Source organism: Carassius carassius, chromosome 31 (assembly GCF_963082965.1).
Source record: "Carassius carassius chromosome 31, fCarCar2.1, whole genome shotgun sequence".
Classification (NCBI taxonomy): Eukaryota; Metazoa; Chordata; class Actinopteri; order Cypriniformes; family Cyprinidae; genus Carassius; species Carassius carassius.
The window spans coordinates 2,992,072-3,012,169 of NC_081785.1; the positions used below are offsets into that span (position 1 = coordinate 2,992,072).

A 20,098-nucleotide genomic window follows, 5' to 3' on the forward strand; every position below is an offset into this window, starting at 1 on the left:
TGTTAACTTGGAGAAGTTGTCCTTAAAGTATCACAATCATTTTAATATTGAGTTGGAAAGCAAATGAAGAACTGTCAATTTTAGAGGTTTTTTTTTTACAATTTCTTTTTTTCTTTTGTTTATATATTGTTTATTTATATTTATATATATATATATATAAATTATCTTAAATATATTAATTATATTAATTATATCTTTTAATTATAAATCAGGTTTTTTATACTACCTGTACAGGACTTTGGTTTCAACTTCTGTTGTTTTTAAATGTGCTTTATGAATAAACATACTAAACTAAACTATATTAGGAGACAAATGTGATACTAAATACTGATACTAAACCTCATCTGAATTATAAAAACACAAATCCACCATGAGGGTTGCCAGATCTGCGTAACAAAACCAGACCAATTGTTACACAAAACTTGCCCGATCACGATCAGAACCTCTTTCTACGGGGTCAGATTTGTGTTCCAGTGGGGCGAGGTGTTTTGCTTCTACCCGCTGACTAAAAACAAAAATCTGTGGCAACAGTTTAAATGTTGAGTATTTTTGGAGCCTTAGGACCAGAACAGTCTTTAGATTTTCCTCTGAAACTTTCTGCTTTTAATGGTAATGCCACAGGATTGTAAACTTAATGAGATTAGGTTATCAATGAATTCACGCCGTCTTTGCCGCTGTCTTTTCAGAAAGCAAATATCATTTAGGTTTGACGCTACTGTTGAGGCTGTACTGAGCAGTTAATCAAATAAACGAATACTTCTGAGCAAACACACAACTGGCTTATGTGTGATTGGTGGAAATGAGGGCAACAGTAATTAGCCTCCGATATCTGACAGCACCTTATGACAGGGTAATGTTGTTTCTTTGGAATATATAGTCATATTGTTGTAGTCATACAGTTTAAATGTTGAGTATTTTTGGAGCCTTAGGACCACAACAGTCTTTAGATTTTCCTCTGAAACTTTCGGGCCAATAATGAGACACATATATCTCACCCTTTATTCCAATTTCCACCTTTTAATGTTTCCCTCAACAAAATCTCCAGAACTCAAGCATTTTCATTCTCCCAGTGTGTCTTGATCCCCCTGAGCGAGCTATTCAGTCTGGTGAATAAAATATTCTAATGTGTGCTGTTTTTCTTCCATTCGGTGTGCTTAAATATTACAAGGCATTTAATTATAAAAACTGAGAACAGAAGCAGTCCTGGGACTGTCAATGGGAAAAATAAATGTACAATCAAAATTGCAATTACCTGCAGAATTTCAGGGGTAAACACATCAGAAATCTCACAACAAACACAGGCTAGTTTGCATTCCAAAATGAATACAGTTAGATCCAAAGCAATTTTCTCTTATTTATCTTAGACGCCATGCATAAATAAAGCAAGGGCATTGAAGCAATTAGCATAATTAGACTGTGGTGGTCAGGCTCAATGCGATTTCTTAAGAGGCATTGCTGAGATGTGAGCATGCGTTTGCGTTTATGTGTGTGTGTGTGTTCGCTGTCCATGTCGAAGGATTTCTTAAACAGTCATTGTTAGATGTTTTACTACAGGAGAAGGCATCAGTGTTGACTGTGTGAAGGTCCTCATTACCTGCAGGACCACAGTACCCCATCTGGACCGGCCTTGGGTCTCCAAAACAAAACTTTTGCATTTTCATGTATCTTATGTATTGTCCATGAATGCATAGCAAATCGTCAGCTATGACAAATTCACTTTTCTTTTATAAAAAGGCCAAACTTTTGCAAAAAAAAAACTATGATTTCCTATTCCTCTCTAAAAGACTAAAAGTTTGGATGGATCATTATCTTGCATATTAATGACCTTATGTATTTGGAGGGAATCTATTAAAGGGGAAGAGTATTTGTATCTTCTAGATGAATTAAAAAATATATATATTTCCAGGGCAGAACGTCTAAGGTTATGTATGTAACCCTGGTTCCTCGAAGGAACGAGACGCTGCGTTGCAGTGCCAAAGCGTCATTGACGCAGCTCGAGTTCCTGAAGAGGAACGTCTAAGGTTACGTATGTAACCCTGGTTCCTCGAAGGAACGAGATGCTGCGTCGATGATGCTTTGGCACTGCGACGCAGCTCGAGTTCCTGAAGAGGAACGTCTAAGGTTACGTATGTAACCCTGGTTCCTCGAAGGAACGAGACGCTGCGTCCATGAGGCTTTGGCACTGCGACGCAGCTCGAGTTCCTGAAGAGGAACGTCTAAGGTTACGTATGTAACCCTGGTTCCTCGAAGGAACGAGACGCTGCGTCCATGAGGCTTTGGCACTGCGACGCAGCTCGAGTTCCTGAAGAGGAACGTCTAAGGTTACGTATGTAACCCTGGTTCCTCGAAGGAACGAGACGCTGCGTCCATGAGGCTTTGGCACTGCGACGCAGCTCGAGTTCCTGAAGAGGAACGTCTAAGGTTACGTATGTAACCCTGGTTCCTTGAAGGAACGAGACGCTGCGTCCATGAGGCTTTGGCACTGCGACGCAGCTCGAGTTCCTCAAGAGGAACTCTGCTTTACATATGGATGATAGTGTAAGTATGAAGTGGATCTGTGCACTTTGTTTCTTTGATGAAAGCTTTGAATAAGTGGCTCTATTTTTGAGAAATAAATGTCATTAGAATTAATTTCAGTCATCGCGATCATTTTAAGAGGAAATTTCACTGAATTTTCAGCTAGGCTACAGTGAATATTTCTAGGCTTCTTTGCATTTTCTCTTTGATTCTGGTTTTCATTATTGCATTTATTTATTTATTTTTCATTCTGCAGGATCTCTGTCAGACTCCAGGTTTAATTTTGTTCCATTTCCTGCAGGATTGAACTGTTTTAGCTTGGGGTTATGTGGCAGGACCATCTACAGTTCACATGCCCAAATCATATGACAAGCATTTAGATTTTATGTTAGCAGAAAATGAACATGAAATCTGAATTTAGTTTCCAACAGTTCCTGGACTTCTTGTTATCAGTACTTTAGTGCATGTTAAAACAAAACTACAAAAGGTAACTTGCTCTGCCTCCTAGCATCATGATGAATAAAATCTATCCCTACTTTTTATTTGTGTTAAATATCCTGTTTCAGTCAGAAATTTGTTACTTTATGCAAGTTTTATGGGAAATGTGCATACGTTTAGTGTCGATGGGCAGTTCTTCCTCTAAATCAAGTCAAGCAGCCTTTTTGTTTGTACTGATGTCATATTGTTTTATTAAGCCTGTGTTTAAACACGTAAGAATTTAAATGATGTTTAATCCTCTTAGGGCTGAACTAAATCCCTCCCTTAACCCTCAGATTAGCCTTAGAAAATATTTCCCCTTCCCGAGTCTAACATGGATGAAGCCCATACGTGCTTGTAAAGTATGGATTTCTTCCTCACTCTTTCTCTCTATCTTTGCTCATGATAATACGTGCTGGCCAGTCTCAGCGTTTTCCTGTAGCCCAGATATTATTGTCCAGTGTCATCACCCGAAGGTGACTGTTATCACTTAATTAAATCCTGGCACGGATTCGGAACAATGTTGTTGCCTGGTCACCCGAAGGAACTTTTTAAAAGTGGGATGGTTTGTACTAGGAAAGCTGGCATTGACTCTTCTGCTCCTGGAGTGCTTTTGTCATCCTCTCTTGTGACGGAAGCTCATTTAGATTTCAAATGTCAGCTGTCAAACTGAGACAACACTACGTATGTTTTACATTTTCTTTGCACTTTCTTTCTGTTGATAGTATCAGAAAAAAAGTATCAGACTAAGTCACTATTCGCTAAATTATTGGGAACAGAGATAATCAGGGCGCAATGCAGACAACTTCTTTAAAATATATGAAGAGGTTGGTTCAAAAACGCAATAAATCCATTTGGTTTAATTGGAGTCAAAATTTGTTTTCTTTAGATGAAAACCACTATTTTCTGTTTCAAACTTTCACATAGCATGTTAAGGTTATAATAATATTAAAAATATAAATCCAGATTTTGATTTTCAAAGATTTATTATAAAATGTTATTATTATTTTTAATGAAAATGCAATAAATCCATTACTTTTTTTTTTTTAATTGAATCAATATAAAAGTTATTTTCATATTGAAACTGTTGAAAATACAAAACATAGTAAGTTGTTCCACATATAACAGGCTCTGAACTTGGTCAATACTAATCTTATATACATGCACTGGACTAAAAATACATTAATCAATTAATAGAAATTAATTCAACGGGTCATCTTGTTAATGCTATAAATTAATTAAATAACAGTAAAATAAAATTTCATCATGAACATACATGAACGACAGTATCACATTAACCACATATTCCAAGTTTCATAATTTTCAAAGTTTCAAATATATATATATATATATACATAGAGAGAGAGAGAGAGAGATCAGAGGCAATACATTTGATACTGTAATAAAAATTCATATTAAAAATAAAAAAATTGTATTAGGCTAGATTTTTTTTTGTACAGTATTTGTCACATTATAACATCTTGTGGAAATGACCGTTTCAGTCATGACTTATAAAGCCTTTTAATGACTGATTCTACTACTGATTTTATTATTATGATTATGTGTCTCATATCTTATGTTATCAATAACTTTTAATTATTGTTTTGTTTCTGATTTTTGACTAATTATTAACATCCAAATATTTACTTTATTATTATTATTAATAATATTTTTTATTTATTATTATTACTATGTAAGTACTAAAGCATCATTAATGGAACTGGAATTGGATTAAAGAACTGGGCTGTGAGATTGAGGGTATTCTAAAAGGTTGAGTGAGAACCAAGCAGCGAGATCTGATGCTCTCACACCTTTTTTAAACAGATGCTTGTAGTAGGTCATTTGGAGTGAATAAATATGGCATGTTGAGTACCCCCCCCCCCTCCCCCCAATGCTAAGCCACATAAGAAATGAGCAATCTAATGACGCTCTACATTGAAAGGGGTCTCGGCGAGGGGTAGGATGAGTGATTCGAGCATCTCCTGTGCTGGTGCCTTCAATAAAGAAATCAATACCACGCATCCATATTTGCACATTTCTACATGGCTTGTCAGCCTCAAAATTGACTTCAGTAAAAAAGATCTCTCATGGCTCCTGCGGCAATTTAGAAGTTCTGATAAGATCTCTTTTATCACCCCTCATCTGTCTTTTTCTCTCTCTCACACACTTATAGACACTTTCTTACTCTCTGTATGTCACTTTTCCCACACAGACATCTGCTGTCTCACTCATGCTGGCTGTCATTATCAGTCTCTCCAGGCTGAAATTCGAATCGGTTTCATCTGTTTTTATGGGGCAGCAAATCATAACAGTTTCTTTCAATGCTTTCTTTTTTTAAATATATATAAATAAGGCTTATTATTTTGAGCATAATTGATAGCACTAATGTTTTTGTCAATGTATTACCTGATACCAAAAATCTGAAATGGAAAGCTCTCAAGCATCCAAAATTTGTAGTAGTGTTTTCAATAGTGACTGACTCTTGGATTATCATTATTGTTCTTATGCTTATGTGTTTAATTATTTTATATTATCATTATATTATCATATTTATTAATGTAAATGTTATTAATAATAAATATGTAACAATATTATTATTGTTACATCATTATTAATATTAGTTTATTAATCAAATTTAGTTTAATAGTGAATTCATATTTATACTGTAGTAATTGTTATTATTTGTCCCATTGTTTTTATGCTAATATGTTAAAAAAAATCTGTTTATTGTGTGTACTTTTAAGGCCGTGTCCTCCAATTTTTTTTTATATTTCTTTTTGCTCTCCATGTTGGTGTCCTGTAGCTCAGTCCACGTGCTCTCATGCTCAGGTTCGGCCAGCCCTGTGAGAAGTCTTAAATGCAGTTGTAGTTGTTCATCATGGAGGCTGTTTGAGTTTGAAGGAAAGGAGGGATGAGATTGGAGGTGATTAACATGTGGCATCTCCCCCATTGCCAGCTGCCCCGCTCCTCTCTGCCTCTCTCTCCCTCCTCATTTTGTCTGACCTAATAGTTAATGATATGTTAATAGTCAATGAGGCTGCTCTTGCCTGGCGTCCGCTGTATGTGTTAATGTGGACGTGCGGTGACTCTGGCCAGGGTCCAGTGACAAGATTGATGTTTACCAGCTTGTGTGTCCTTCAGCTCACGTATATTTGTCCTTTGTTTGAGAAAACACAAGGCTGCTGAGTTACAGAGCATGTTTGCTGCTGTAGCACTGGAAGGCTGCTGTGTTCTTGTGGGTTGTAGCATCTAACAAGTGCTTACAGTGAAGCAAAGAATCATTTGTCAAGACACAAGTATTCTAGTTTCATTTAAAGTCATCAAAAACGAACATTGTCAATGCATGCGATTTCTGTGATGTTTATTTTATCGATCAGGATTTTATGGAATAAGCTATTTGATGGCTCTGATGTATTTGATTAATATTATTTTTCTGTGCCTACTGGTTATGTGGACAGAGGAAAAGTAGGAAAATTCTATGATTGAGTTTTTTTTATTTCAATGTTGTTGTTTTTTAATCTCCCTTTCAAATAATGTGCACAGTGAGACCAGGAACATGTATTATTTAAAGTCCACATGAAAACCACTTTATTTCTGTGATTTGACATATTTTTTGAGTCATATATATATATATACAGCGTTGGGGAAAGTTACTTTTAAAAGTAATGCTTTACAATATTGTATTACTCCCTAAAAAAGTAACTAATTATGTTACTTAGTTTTTTTATGGAAAGTAATGCATTACGTTACTTTAGGGTTACTTTTTAAATCTTTGCACTGCTTGTTTGTTTGTTTGTTGTTTATATAAAAAAGTAAAACATTTTGGTAAACATAAAAGCCCATTCACACCAAAAGCTAAATTAATAAGTCTCAGGCTGAAGAGAAAGTACATTCACATCTAGAATAGATCACAAAAGAAGAAAGTTCCACACACTTCAGCAATAAAAAGATATTTTCTTGTAAATTAAAAAGTAATGCATTACTTTACTAGTTACTTGAAAAAAGTAATCTGGTTAGGTAACTCACATTACTTGTAATGCATAACCCCCAACACTGTATATAAACACAGTAAAAACAGACATTTTGTTAAATAATATTACAATTTAAAATAACTATTATCTATTTTAACATCTTTTAAAATGGTAACATATTTATTTTTAGTTAAAACGTAATAGATAGCATTTATTTGAAAGCTTTTGTTACATTTAAATGTCTTTCCTGTCATTTTTGGTTAGTATAATGCGTCCTTGCTAAAAAGAAAAAAAAAAAAAAAGAACCCTAAACCATTTAGTACACTAGACTGCTCAATATGACAATATAAAATATATAAAATACATCTAAAGGGAAATTTCAGAGTAAAGAATACACTGAAATGCTATATTCAGTCCATACTCTTAAATGATGCATCATGTTTATAGAGCACAAATCCTCCTCCATCCCTGTCAGTTCATCTATACACCGAGAGACCACCGCTCCCCAGTGGAGGGTCTCTCTTAGACTTTCTGACCTGAAAGAGACTCCTCAGGCTCTGGCACGGCCTCTTACGTCCCTGCAGACGCAGCCCTGGCTGTCAGGACAGACCCGCAGCAGTCACCTCCAGCCAGTCTGCAATCATCTCCTCCCTGTTCAGCGCTGCTCTTCCTTCAACCGCGTGGCATCTGTGGGCCAGGTCTCTGAGGAACACTGCGTGCCTCCGCCTGGCTCCCCTCCATGATAAACGGCCTCTGTTTATAGGCTAACCACTGTGTAAAGTGCACAATAAATCACTAGCCAGACAAACTTCTGGGGGAGAAAAGTGTAACATTAAGATGGGCCTTTTTTGTCATTTGTTTAAAGCAGTCATGCCTTGCTAGCAGCTTCTCTCTCTCTTGCACTCACTCTCTCGCTCTGTTGTCTAAAGTGCTGAGAGAAGGAAGAAAGCGTCTCCCAGAAGGGAAATTAAACTCTGTAACGGTTAGGGATCTGCACACTTGACCTCAGGAAGCAAAAGCAATAGAATGTAGATTAAGATTATATTTAACATAGATGAAATTACAACACATTAGGTTTACGTTATTCTCAAATAGCATTACCAAAAGACAATATTAATTCAGCATCATATGAAATTAATTGAATATTATATTTGTTTTGTAGACATAAAATCTAAATTTACCCCATTACATTTCTTAATAAAAAGTAAATAGGTTCCTGTGCATACTGTATATATAAATATATATTAGTGTGAATTATTCTAAATTGAAGTAAAGTTTTTTCTCTAATATTTCTTCAAAATGTAATACATTTTTGCCCAACTTTTTTTCTTGTTTACAGAAGTTATATATATATGAACTTCTGTCTGCAAATTAAAAATGTTTATTTCAGAAGGTAAAAGAGGTAATTTGCAGAAAGACGTTTTAAATGTATTTAAAAAAATGTTCATGATAAGGAGATGTTCCCACAGAATATATTATAAACCAGAGTTCCCATTATTATCCCATATTGCTAACATAAACACTGATTTTTGCACATGCAACTAACATTGATGCCTCTAGGAAAAAAAGAAAAAAAACTTAATAAAGATGTTTGTTTTAGGCATATTTAGGTGGATAAAAAAACAACAATGCATTCATGGTCAGTTAAGAGTAATTTACAACCATTTTGGTGCAGGGAACCTTGACTGATATTATAAGTGGACTTCAGGGGCAAAATTAAATGCTAAATTTGTAGAATATAGTCCCTTGAAGCTTTTTGATGTTGTAAGTAATGTAAATAAGCATCCGTGTTAGTGTTGCATTTATGTTAACGCATCTATATTGGCATATTAGCATTTCAAATGTAAAGTGCTATATAATGGGCTAGTATTAGCATTAGCGTGGTGTAATGTAAAGCGTAAGTCTAACACATCACCTCCAGCAGATGTGTGCTCGGGGAGGAAGTGATGCGGTAGCAGGCCGCCGTGGGATGTGCTGTTGTCAGCTGCATATCAGCACGCTGTAAATAGCCCGAGGCTGTGCTGTTTTATAGGCGAGTAGAGACCGCACGCTCTCTTGCCAGCTGTCTATGCTGCTTTAAACTCGCAAATAAACGAGAGAGGGATGCTTTTCCACCCCATCTGTGTAAACCTGATTTTCATAAAAAGGTGATCAGATCAGCTGTGACATTGTGCACAATACCTTGTTTTTTTCCTTGTCTTTCCTTTCTGGCATTTTCTCGCCAGGGGTCTTTCAGCCTACAGATTATCTGAGGCAGTGGGAGACAATATGTTATTAACCCATGTGACCTCAATATCTTAATTGTTGACTGTTGGAGACCCAACAGCACCACCTCCAGCAGTGATATCTGTCCAATGGGGCTTCCTTTAGTCCAAGATTCCTAATTATGCGCACGTAATGCAGAAATGACCCAACACAACAGCTCTTTTCTTATGCATGTGCCTTTTATCGATATGAATCAGGCTTTGTTTTGCAGAATATTTATGTATGGTGCAGTGATCAGGAGCTTTTCATTAGCAGTGCTTGCTAAACATTGTATTAAACATGAAGCAGACTGGAATAATGGCTCAATGTCTTGCTGTATTTTGAGGATAGATGTGCTTGATTTTTGCCTGACGTATGGTTAAAATGGGCTAAGAAATCCCACAGACTTAAACTGGAGGAGGAAACTGAGCCAAATCTAGAGTCTAGATTAATATAGAGACTCAGACTGGTAACCAATCATCCAGAAAAAGTAAAACAAAAATATATATATATTTATTTATTTTTTTACACATATAACACTAGTATATAGTGGTGTTGTCATGATACTGAAATTCCTAACTTTGATAAAGATTGAAAATTACCAATATTCTATACAAGTCTTGATACCTCGGGGGGGAAACTGCTACAACATTAAGGGCATAAAATTTGATATTTTTGTTGAAAAATAAATATAATCAGGCTAGAACATGACAATGATGTATATCTTTACTTAAATGATCAAGTATTGTGGTAAAACACTAGAGAAAAGTTTATGGATTTGCATATGCTTACTTTTCTATGTTTTGTGCTCTTCAAACCATCTCAGATAATTTCATAAAAATAAAATCATTTTCTAATGCAATGCTAATCAACATAGCCTGCATTACAGCATAGAATACTATACAAATACTAAATACAAAAACTTCCTCATTTTTCAAGAAGTCACATCAGATGACAAAAGTTATTTCAAACATTCAACTGATGTTATGAAGTATGGAAGCCCATTTCCGCCACTGAATTAAAAATAAAACAAGGTAATTGCGACTTTTTATCTCACAATTGTGACTTTATATATATATATATTTATATATAATTCTGACTTTATAACTCACAATCTGAGAAATAAAGTCACAATTCAGATTTTTTTTTCTCACAAATCTGAGTTCATATCTCGCAATTCTGACTTTTTTTCTCACAATTGCAATTATAAAGTCAGAATTCTTAGATATAAACTCGCAATTCCAAGAAAAAAAAAAAAGAATTGTCGCAATTCTTTATAACTCACAACTGCCAGAATTTAAAAGTCACAATTACCTTGTTTTATTTTTTACTTAGTGGCTTCCATAATGAAGTGAGTATCAATATGTATCTAAAAATCTATATTTTTGACAACAATACCAGATTACTGTTTTAGATAAAACTGATGCGCCTCCCTCACTGGATATTTTGCTTTTAAAGTGCTGTGAAAAATGAAAGAAGCGACATAATATCCTTTTGCAGAAATGTCGTCACAGGAATGTTGTTCCAATGAAGCCTGTGTTGTCATTTATAATGAGCGAGCAGAGGCAGGCGGCAAAATGGTGATGGCACTGAAAACACAACCGCTTGCCAAGCTGTGCTAGCCTCTCACATCATGCAAAATAAAAAGTGATTTTGCAGCTGCAGAGTGTGATTGACCAATCACGGATGATTTTGTTCACAATCAAGCACTTTAGCTTTTATGTGGTTTTATGTGTGCAGCTAAATTTTCCTGTTGTTCATGCTGCTACTTTGTGAATTGAAAAAAGTTCTCTGTGAGAAATAACCTTTTATTTTGAAATTAATTCAGTTTTTAGTTATTTCTGTTGTGCACAATTATTATTTTAATATAATGGAGATTTTATAATATTTGTATTAATGGTTTTTTTATTTAAGTCATTTTGTTTCATTCACTCTTTATAGTTTTTCAGTTTACATAGTTTTTATGATTTTTTTATTTGAGTTTTTTTTTATTCTAGTTCATTAAGTAAATAATTTTTTGGGGGTATTTTTTTATAAGTAGTTTTTATATATATATGAGGTATTTTTTTGCCTAATACTTATGTATTGCTCATACCGTCCCTTACAATTAATGTGTCAGTGGTCCGAAGCTGTTTATTGGCGTTGTAATTGTTGTTCTTTAATGATCTGTCAATGGTTTCCACATGGGATGCGGTTCTATTTGCAATTCTGGGCTTGATGGCTTCCGTCTCTGTGCTGTGAGGAGTAAGCTATTTGTGAGACTCTCGCCTGACTTGTTTCTTCTCTTTCTCTCTTTTTGTTTCCTCCACAGTCCCTGGATGGATTTGTATTTGCACTAAACAAGGAGGGGAGGTTTTTGTACATCTCAGAGACAGTGTCGATATACCTGGGGCTTTCACAGGTGAGTGCACATGAGATTTTCACTCTCTGATCTCTTTTCGTCCATCGGTGCAGAAGAATTTGGACAAATTAGTGTTAGATAAACTTCTGCAGGTTTGTTAGCTGCTGTTTAATTCGTGACGTTCATCACTGCATATTTTAAGCACTGGAGAGATGCTAGCACATTCGCTGCTTCTGTTGGCTTGAGCCCAGGCCGTTCAAGAAACAGACAGATCGGCGAGGTCAGACGGTGAGAAAGTGACCTTCAGAACTCTTGCATTCCTGTCTAGCTGAGATCCATCTCGAGTGCTAGCAGGCTTCAATCAAAGCAGAAACGGCTGCACAACAGGCAGCTTCTGTTCACTGTTGGTTGAAAATGCACACAAATCATCAGGATCGTCTCTTGCTCTCATTGGGTGAGGGGATCTAACCGCACAGGTGCCATCAAGATGATCACTGTACAAGTTACTATAACAGTATAACTTCTTTTTGAGATTGTGGATCATTTTGCATGAGTTCAGGATAGCAAACTACCCACTAATTTTTTAAAGAAAATGCTATGCAGCTTATATACAGCTCACAGTGTGTGAGGGTCCAAAATGTGCAGTGTACAACCTGAGCACACTGCATGGAGACTGTATCCCACAATGCAATGCACTCTATTCGACCTACCATTTCTAGTTTGGCAAATGAACTAGCGGTGATACCAACCTCAGTTTATTTATTTATTTGTATATCTCAGATACTTGTTTTACTCAAAATTGGATTCAGCATACTGTATATATTTATGTATCTATTTAAAAAATAATAATAAAAAATAGGATTCTTTATACTGCGCATGGTCCAAGATGACATGGGTTCAAAATGTTCAGTACAATCAAAATACGGTATCCCACAATGCCGTGCACTGGATTCAACCTTACATTTCTAGTTTGGCAAATAGATCAGAGAGGATACCATCCTCAAGTTTTAATCTCACAGAATGAGTTCCTTATGTTTGGTCATGTGACAAAAACATAGCATGCAATTTCTGTAAACAGTTATGGTTGTGTAATGGCAAACATTTTTATATACTTAAAGAGTTAGTTCACTCAAAAATGAAAATTCTGTCATTAATTACTCACCTTCATGTCGTTCCAAATCCATAAGACCTTTGTTCATCTTCGGAACACAAATTAAGATAAGCTGTCTGACCCTGCATAGACAGCCTAGAAAGGGTCAAATTTTTATTTTTTGAATTCAACATTTTGTTCCGAAGATAAACAAAAGTCTTACGGGTTTGGAATGACATGATGGTGAGTAATTAATGACAGCATTTTCAATTTTGGGTAAACTATCCCTTTAAAGTATTTAATGTCACATACAGTAAAAATTGGCATACTAACTACTGTATTTCATGCAAAGAAAAAAGGGATGTATATTTTGTACAAATAAACGGCAAACAATAATAATTTATGCAATCCACTCGATTTTCAGTGCACATATTTCATTTCTAGTCTGACAGATGAACCAGAGAGGACACTGTTCAGAGATGATATGACTCATGAAAATTAGGATATTTTTACTCAGAATTTGAATCAGTGTAAAAAAACTTGTATGCATTTCTGAGCTTAGATTTTGAACACTTTGAAAGAAAGTATTATGAGGTATGTATATTGTGCACAGGATTTGTATATTTTTGTTTGTTTGTTTGTTTTATTCAGATAAAATATGAAGATTAAAAACATCAGGCTGTATAAATAAACAGTAAAGTGCATTCTATGCAGTGCGCTATGATTCCATATTGAACATATGCTTTCAATCAGGCTGCTATGACCTGTCAGAACTGAACATTGTCAATATTGAGTCTTCCAAATTATAAAAGCGACAGTGGCTGTAAAAGACTATTAAAACATTCTGCTAGAATTAAGAAGAGAAGACTAAAGCACACTCTAAATTAATTCAGCATTCATTGATTGAAGATTTTTATCAAATAATTGATTAATTCTCAAAATCCTTGCTTTTGGAATTTGGTTTGCTCTTTTTCCGTGGTATTATCTTTAGGTTGGCCTTCTGATAAAGTGCTTGTAAAGTCTTAAGTCTAAGTAGGTTTTATTATCTTACATGGTTAAGCTTATCCCATAACTCTCCTGATCTTAATTGCTAAACCTTTTTCTTTCTTAATCTGTCCTAGAGGCCACAAATTTATAAGGTGTAGTTCCTTATTTTCATTGTTAATTGCATGAGCAAATTGCAAGCTTTTCTGCGTTGACAGTTCTATGCATTTTTGTGCTGTGGGTTATCAAAAATAGACTATATTATATATGATTGCATATATATGCTAGTTTGTAGTTTAACTTTGGTGCTTTGAGTAGTTAATTAACATTTGTTAAAGTTAGATTTTGGTGCTTAGTTAATGCACATCTCCAGCCATTCAAGTAATCACCAGGATAGCTTATCTTTTTGTAAATGTGTGTTTGATAACGAAACTTTGATTAATATAGGAAATATTAATTCATACCACATTCAGGATTGTTGTAGCTCAAGTCTGTCTAAACTTTTTGCTATGAACATTTGTCTGTCAGAAATAACCATCAGAGTATAAATTCGGTCAGATTTAACACGTCTCCTTGAACCTTTTTTTAATCTAGCATAATGGTTGAAAATAGCCATTTAACCCTACTTGTTGTAACCCTGTAAGTTACAGCCCTGCTTTGCGATGGTAAGAGCCAATAGATCTTTTCCAACCACTTTGTGATAGTGCTGATTTCCTTAGAGCTAATGATGGAGGTTATTAAAGATTCAGGGCTTGAACCATCCTGCGGCCATTACACTAGGCACAGTTGATAGCATGACCTTTTAGCACCGCGGCTCCATCATACGAGCGCTCAGCTGCTCAAATCCAAGCTCTGCTCTCAGACAGATACTGCTGCCTCGTAGGGCACTAGAGGAGCAGTAATCTTTAAATCGGGCTCTTCCTCAATCCGTTTGAAAGTAGATAGGAAGCGTTCAGTCATGGAGTCCACTGTCCTCATAATGACATCAGCTGGACCTGTGATTTCAAACCGACTGCACCATAGTCATGGACAGTGTGATTTCACGACGCGTTTTGTAGAGTGTTTTTGATCCTAGGTTGCACAGATTGGATGCAAGTTATCTCCATTAGGATGTTTAATTAATCAGTATTAAATATTTAAAATATATCCTTTCTTAATAAATAGTTATTTTTATTATTGTTTATATCTACACATATGTTGTTTGTTGTTAAATAACGGCAACAATAATAATAATGTTTTTACATTTTATTACATATTTGTATTTATTATTATTAAATATAATAGTAATGCAAAATTAATACACACACAATTATTTAGTATTATCATTATTATTAAATAAAATAATCTACGTTATTAAATAATAATAATTAGTTTTTAGTAGTAATTATAAATATTTGTATTTATTATTTAAACTATTATTATTAATATTATTATTCAAAATTTATTTATTTATTATTTAAACTATTATTATTATTATTATTATTATTCAACATTTATTTATTTATTTCCATCAATATCATAATCTTCTTTGTGTCCTGTCCTGTTTCATTTTAAAATATTTGTAATTCCATGACAGAATGTGAACAACATTAATATAGAAAGGAAGTTTCTTGACATATTTGTGTTAGATTCATGTGTGCAGACCGGAGAAGCCAGCAGATTTTTACAGTGAGGGCAAGCTTCTCTTCTTGTACAACCACCATTACCTTGATGCTAAACAATGGCACCACCTCTCGGCTCTTTGATAATACAGTTAATGTGCTTTCGGACGTGTTATCACTCTCTTATCTCGATAGTCTTTGACTCCGCTCTCAGATTCAGCTGATAACAAGGTTTCATATTTGACAGTAAATGAAGTAACTCCCCTTTTCATCTGCATTCATATTCATATTATTATTCAGTTCAACAGATGGCCGTTTATCCATTTTGCCACGCTAATAACTGTTATCATTTAAATTCTGTATGTAAATAGGCATATGTTGCCAAATTTTTCACTTGTCTGAGTTTTTCATCCCTCTCTGCTTGGCTTCTGCGCCGAGTGATTAGTTCATCTCCAATAATTAATATGTGATGGATGCACAAGCATCTTTCCCAGATTAATGGCCAGGTTTGTGGTTACGGTCGATGCAAATTGAGAGGCGCCGATAACATCACGCCGCTTGGGATTTTCTTATTGAGTTTTCGAGGTGGTGGCAAAGCTGCTTTCGAAAGGACCTTGTCTCCAGGTCATCCTGCTTCGTCCGTGCACCGCTGACATCACACACGGGCAGCTGTCTGTTTTGTAATTGAGATGTGTATGTTTGCTTTTGTCTAACAGATGGCACCATGTGCTTACGCTGATGGCTAGGAAAATAAAAATTGCATTATTCCGGCCAAAAGAATATTAGCTTCTGGAATATGGCCATTTGCAGCCGGCACCCCTGCCAGTACAGCATATGCATTTGCATGGACTAGATATCCAAGGAAATTGATACATCTGGAATAAAGCGTCCATTTGAAGTCTCATCTGCCTCATAGGATTTAGATTTAACCACGTTCCCGTTCCGTAACTGCCAGCTTAGCCGTGGTACAGTACTCACAGTGACATCTGAAGGCTGCATATCATGTACCATATGGTGGAGGAAGTTGCTGCTCTTAGTTTGGCAATAGTGACGGCTCTGGATTGCCTCCAGGCAGCTGAATGTGTACTTCCATTTCCCGTTGTGAGAAAGAGTGTCTCTTTTATTTGGCTATAGACCCCTCTGCCCTGTCTTCATTCAGTGAAAGACGGTGCTGTTGGGATTGTGCTGTAGGTGTCAGGGGAGCACGTGTGTCCACCAAAGGCTCGACCATCACGGTCCGCCCTCCTCCCCATCACTCAGCCGCTTCAGCCAGGGAGATTCGAGGAATATCGAATCTATTAGCATAAATGTCTGGTCGATTGTCTGATCACATCTCTGTGAGTCAGTTGCCCTCCATCTCATTCCTTCCTCTCTCTCTTGTTGTGTCTCTATCATTTATCCTCTGAAGTGATGCTTTTTGAACGTCTTTAGCATGACTAGCGAAGCTAAATGGGTGGATCTCATTTAGGAACATGTGCCTCATATTTCATCCCAAAATTTAAAGAAGGATTTAAGACATTTTAATAAATTATGATACATGTATGCTTTCTCTGTTTAAATTTTTTTTTTTTAAATCTTAGCAAATGCGCATCAACATCTATCAAATATCGTGTAAAAAATTCAGTAAATGTTTTTGAGTTTTATTGTAATAATTTTTTTTGTTTATTAAATTTAATCTAAAAAATGTAGTTGAGCTGTTGCTCGTAAATGTAATTAATATCGATTTCTTCATATTATTTTTTAATGAAATGCTCATTTTCTTTATTCTTTAATTTCTTCTTGATTTTGGGGTGAAATTTGACCCGGAAATATTTTGTGAAATATCTGAATGATTAAATTCCTTTTTTTTATGTATAGTAAATCATAAATATTACATATATTAGATCATAATTAAAAATGATTTAATGCAAATATTTTATTTAGTTTATTACTTCTTGATTTGGGGGTGAATTTTTTTTTTTCAATCATTCATTCATTCACCATAAATATGATATGTGGTATATATTTTATAAATAGGTCTGTTTTTTGTTGAGCTGGTGCTTATGAATTATATTAATATATAATTTATTTTCTTTATTTTCTTTGTGCAAAATAAAATGCATTTTATTTTTCTCTTTTTTTTTACTTCATATATTTCATATATACACATTTTCTTGATGTTTCTTGATACTTATTTTTTATTTATCAACTCAATTATTGCTTACTTTTATTCACTGTTTAAAACAATTAAGTTCAAAGTAATCCATTGTCACCAGCTAAATTTCAGAATAACCAGCCAGACCCTGAACAATTAACCTGTCAGCCTGCACCCCAACGCCCCTCAACTCGCACGTGTCAATGTTTACGAATAGATTAAATGACAAATGGAGTTAGATTAAACGGGACACATTTAATCTTGACAAACTATGTATCATTATAAAGATCTAAGCCTCAAGCATCGACGACAGATCGCTGTTTTTCAATGGAAAGCTTATAAAGACTGTATTTGCTACATTTGTGTAAGCAGTACACATAAAAAACATGAACATTAGAAACGCTGTACATACCAGATCCGTCGTAATAAGGAGTCATAAACACATCCACAGCTGTAAATCCCGGTTTAGTTAGAAAGGTAAGGGTCTACTGAACGACATCTCATGAAGCACGTTTAGTCCAACGAAGCAGTAACGTTATAGTTTGGATCATAATTCCTTCAGCGACAGAACTGTTTGTGTCCGTTATGGAATAACTCACGGTCAGAAACTGCGTCTTGGTAGTAAAAAAAACGGCATGGTTTTGCAGCGTACAGTGTCACAGACAGAATGAGAAGATCCACAAAGAAAAAAGTGAAAGAAAAATAGTTCATTTGAATTCTGGCGCTCTCTCGTGCTGATGGAGGCGGAACCTATAGCGATCGCCTTTTTCTTTGTTTCTTTTATTTTTCAACAGTTTTTATATATGTGAGAGCGTGTTTTATGTTGAATGTGAATGTATCTGCATGATTACCATCTGTTTGAGTGCAAATCAGTGCAAATCAACTCGCTATTACTGTGTATTCACAGCTCTCACAGCTATAGATGAACGCCATCTATATGAATAGAGAAGTAGATTATTGGACACTTCAGTGTCTATAACTTTTAATATTTTTGAGGATTATCAAATCTGGTAATTCTTGATAAAAAGTGAAGCCCAAAGAGTCTTCTTTCCAAAGACAACAAAATTATATGTAACAAACATAAGTAAGGAACTGTTACAAATTTTCACTTTCACCTGTGAATCCCATAATGGGGGGTGCTGGCTAACAGGTTAAACAATGGAGAATCATTTCACTGGCTGTTAGAACAGCCCATCAAGGTAGACTTGGAAATATTACTAAATGGATAATAAGTATTCATTTATTTATGATGCTGTGTCTGCTGAGGGTCAGCATTTGCATGTGAGCCTGCAGCGGTGCGGCGAGAGACAGGGGCAGAGGAAGGTCATGTTTAATTGAGCCACCCGCGATCCACAGCACTCCCAGAACTTCCCCTCCTGTTCCCGCTCTCACCCCCAGCTCGATGAGAGTCATGGAGGAGCTGTCACTGCTCATCATGCCCCTCTGGAACAATGAAGCTTTGTGTATTAGCTGTGGCACGCTCTTTTGAAGCTTTTTTGTTGTTAGTAATGGAAAAGATTGAGATTTGAACAGAAGAAGATGATGATCTTTAATCAGGTCTTCTTGTAGGCTTTAAATTCTTAAGCATCCAATATTTCTTATTAATATTGATTCATATAATTATAAATTATATAATATTATTTACTGTTTTATTATTTTATTTCAAAATTTATTTTTAACTATTTAACATATTGCTTTAATCATTTTGAATCTGCTTGGCCAAAATTATTATTATGCCTCTGAACATATATTTAATTGTATAAATAATTAAAATAAATCATACTTTTCATTGCATTTAAATAAAATGCATGAAATATTGTTGAAAAAAAAATCTTTGAGGTTAATTTTAAAAGTATGGTTTTGCTTGTAAATGCAATTACTAATACATTTTATTTTCTTAATTTTGTATAAAATAAATTATTTTTCTTATAGCAAAATCATTTTTTTTTTACATTACAATTTTTGGTCACACTTTATTTTAGGGTCCAATTCTCACTATTAACTAACCATTAACTATGACTTTTGCCTCAATTAACTCCTTATTTGCTGCTTATTAATAGTTTATAAGGTAGTTGTTAAGTTTAGGGTATTGGGTAGGATTATGGATGTCATGCATTATATGTACTTTATAAGCACTAATAAACAGCCAATATGTTAATAATAGACATGCTAATAAGCAACTAGTTATTAGTGTGAATTGGACCCTATACTAAAGTGTTACCCAATTTTTTTATTATATTACAAAACAGATTACAGCTATTATCTATTTTGTATTATATATTTTTATTATACATTTTATTTTAATTAAAGTTGAATTGAAGCTTTAATTCAATTCAATTCTTCAATTCTATACAAGTAGGCTTAATTTTTTATTGACAGTTTAAAAATGAACTTTGTTATTTTGTAGTATTATTTCTGTTGTAATTTACATTTCGCATGTATGACTTTTACAAATAAACAGTATGATTGTACATTAGTAAACCAATAATAATGAGAAACAAAGCTATTCCTTTGTAACTTTTATAACCCGTTTTGGGATTTCTTATCCATAATTATTTTTGTGGTTACAATTCTAAAATTGAAAAGACCTGTTCCATATTTAGACGGTTTATGTGTTATTCTTATTCAAAGGTTTTTATCTCCGCCACTGAATAACCACCCACACATGTCGCCCACATGGGACTGACAAAACAGTGATGGGTGGAGGCGTTTCCCTGCTTCTACAAGAAATGTGACTTA

The 20,098-nt window shown here is 34.8% G+C and overlaps 1 protein-coding gene across 4 annotated transcripts in view; it reads left to right on the forward strand.

The window, feature by feature from the left end:
• Positions 1–20,098, forward strand: part of LOC132111334 (neuronal PAS domain-containing protein 3-like) — a 285,327-nt gene that overhangs the window by 172,114 nt on the left and 93,115 nt on the right. For all 4 annotated transcript variants that reach the window (XM_059518543.1, XM_059518544.1, XM_059518545.1 and 1 more), the window contains one exon: positions 11,521–11,610. In XM_059518543.1, the coding sequence (XP_059374526.1) occupies positions 11,521–11,610 (90 nt within the window). The remainder of the gene's footprint in view (positions 1–11,520; positions 11,611–20,098) is intronic.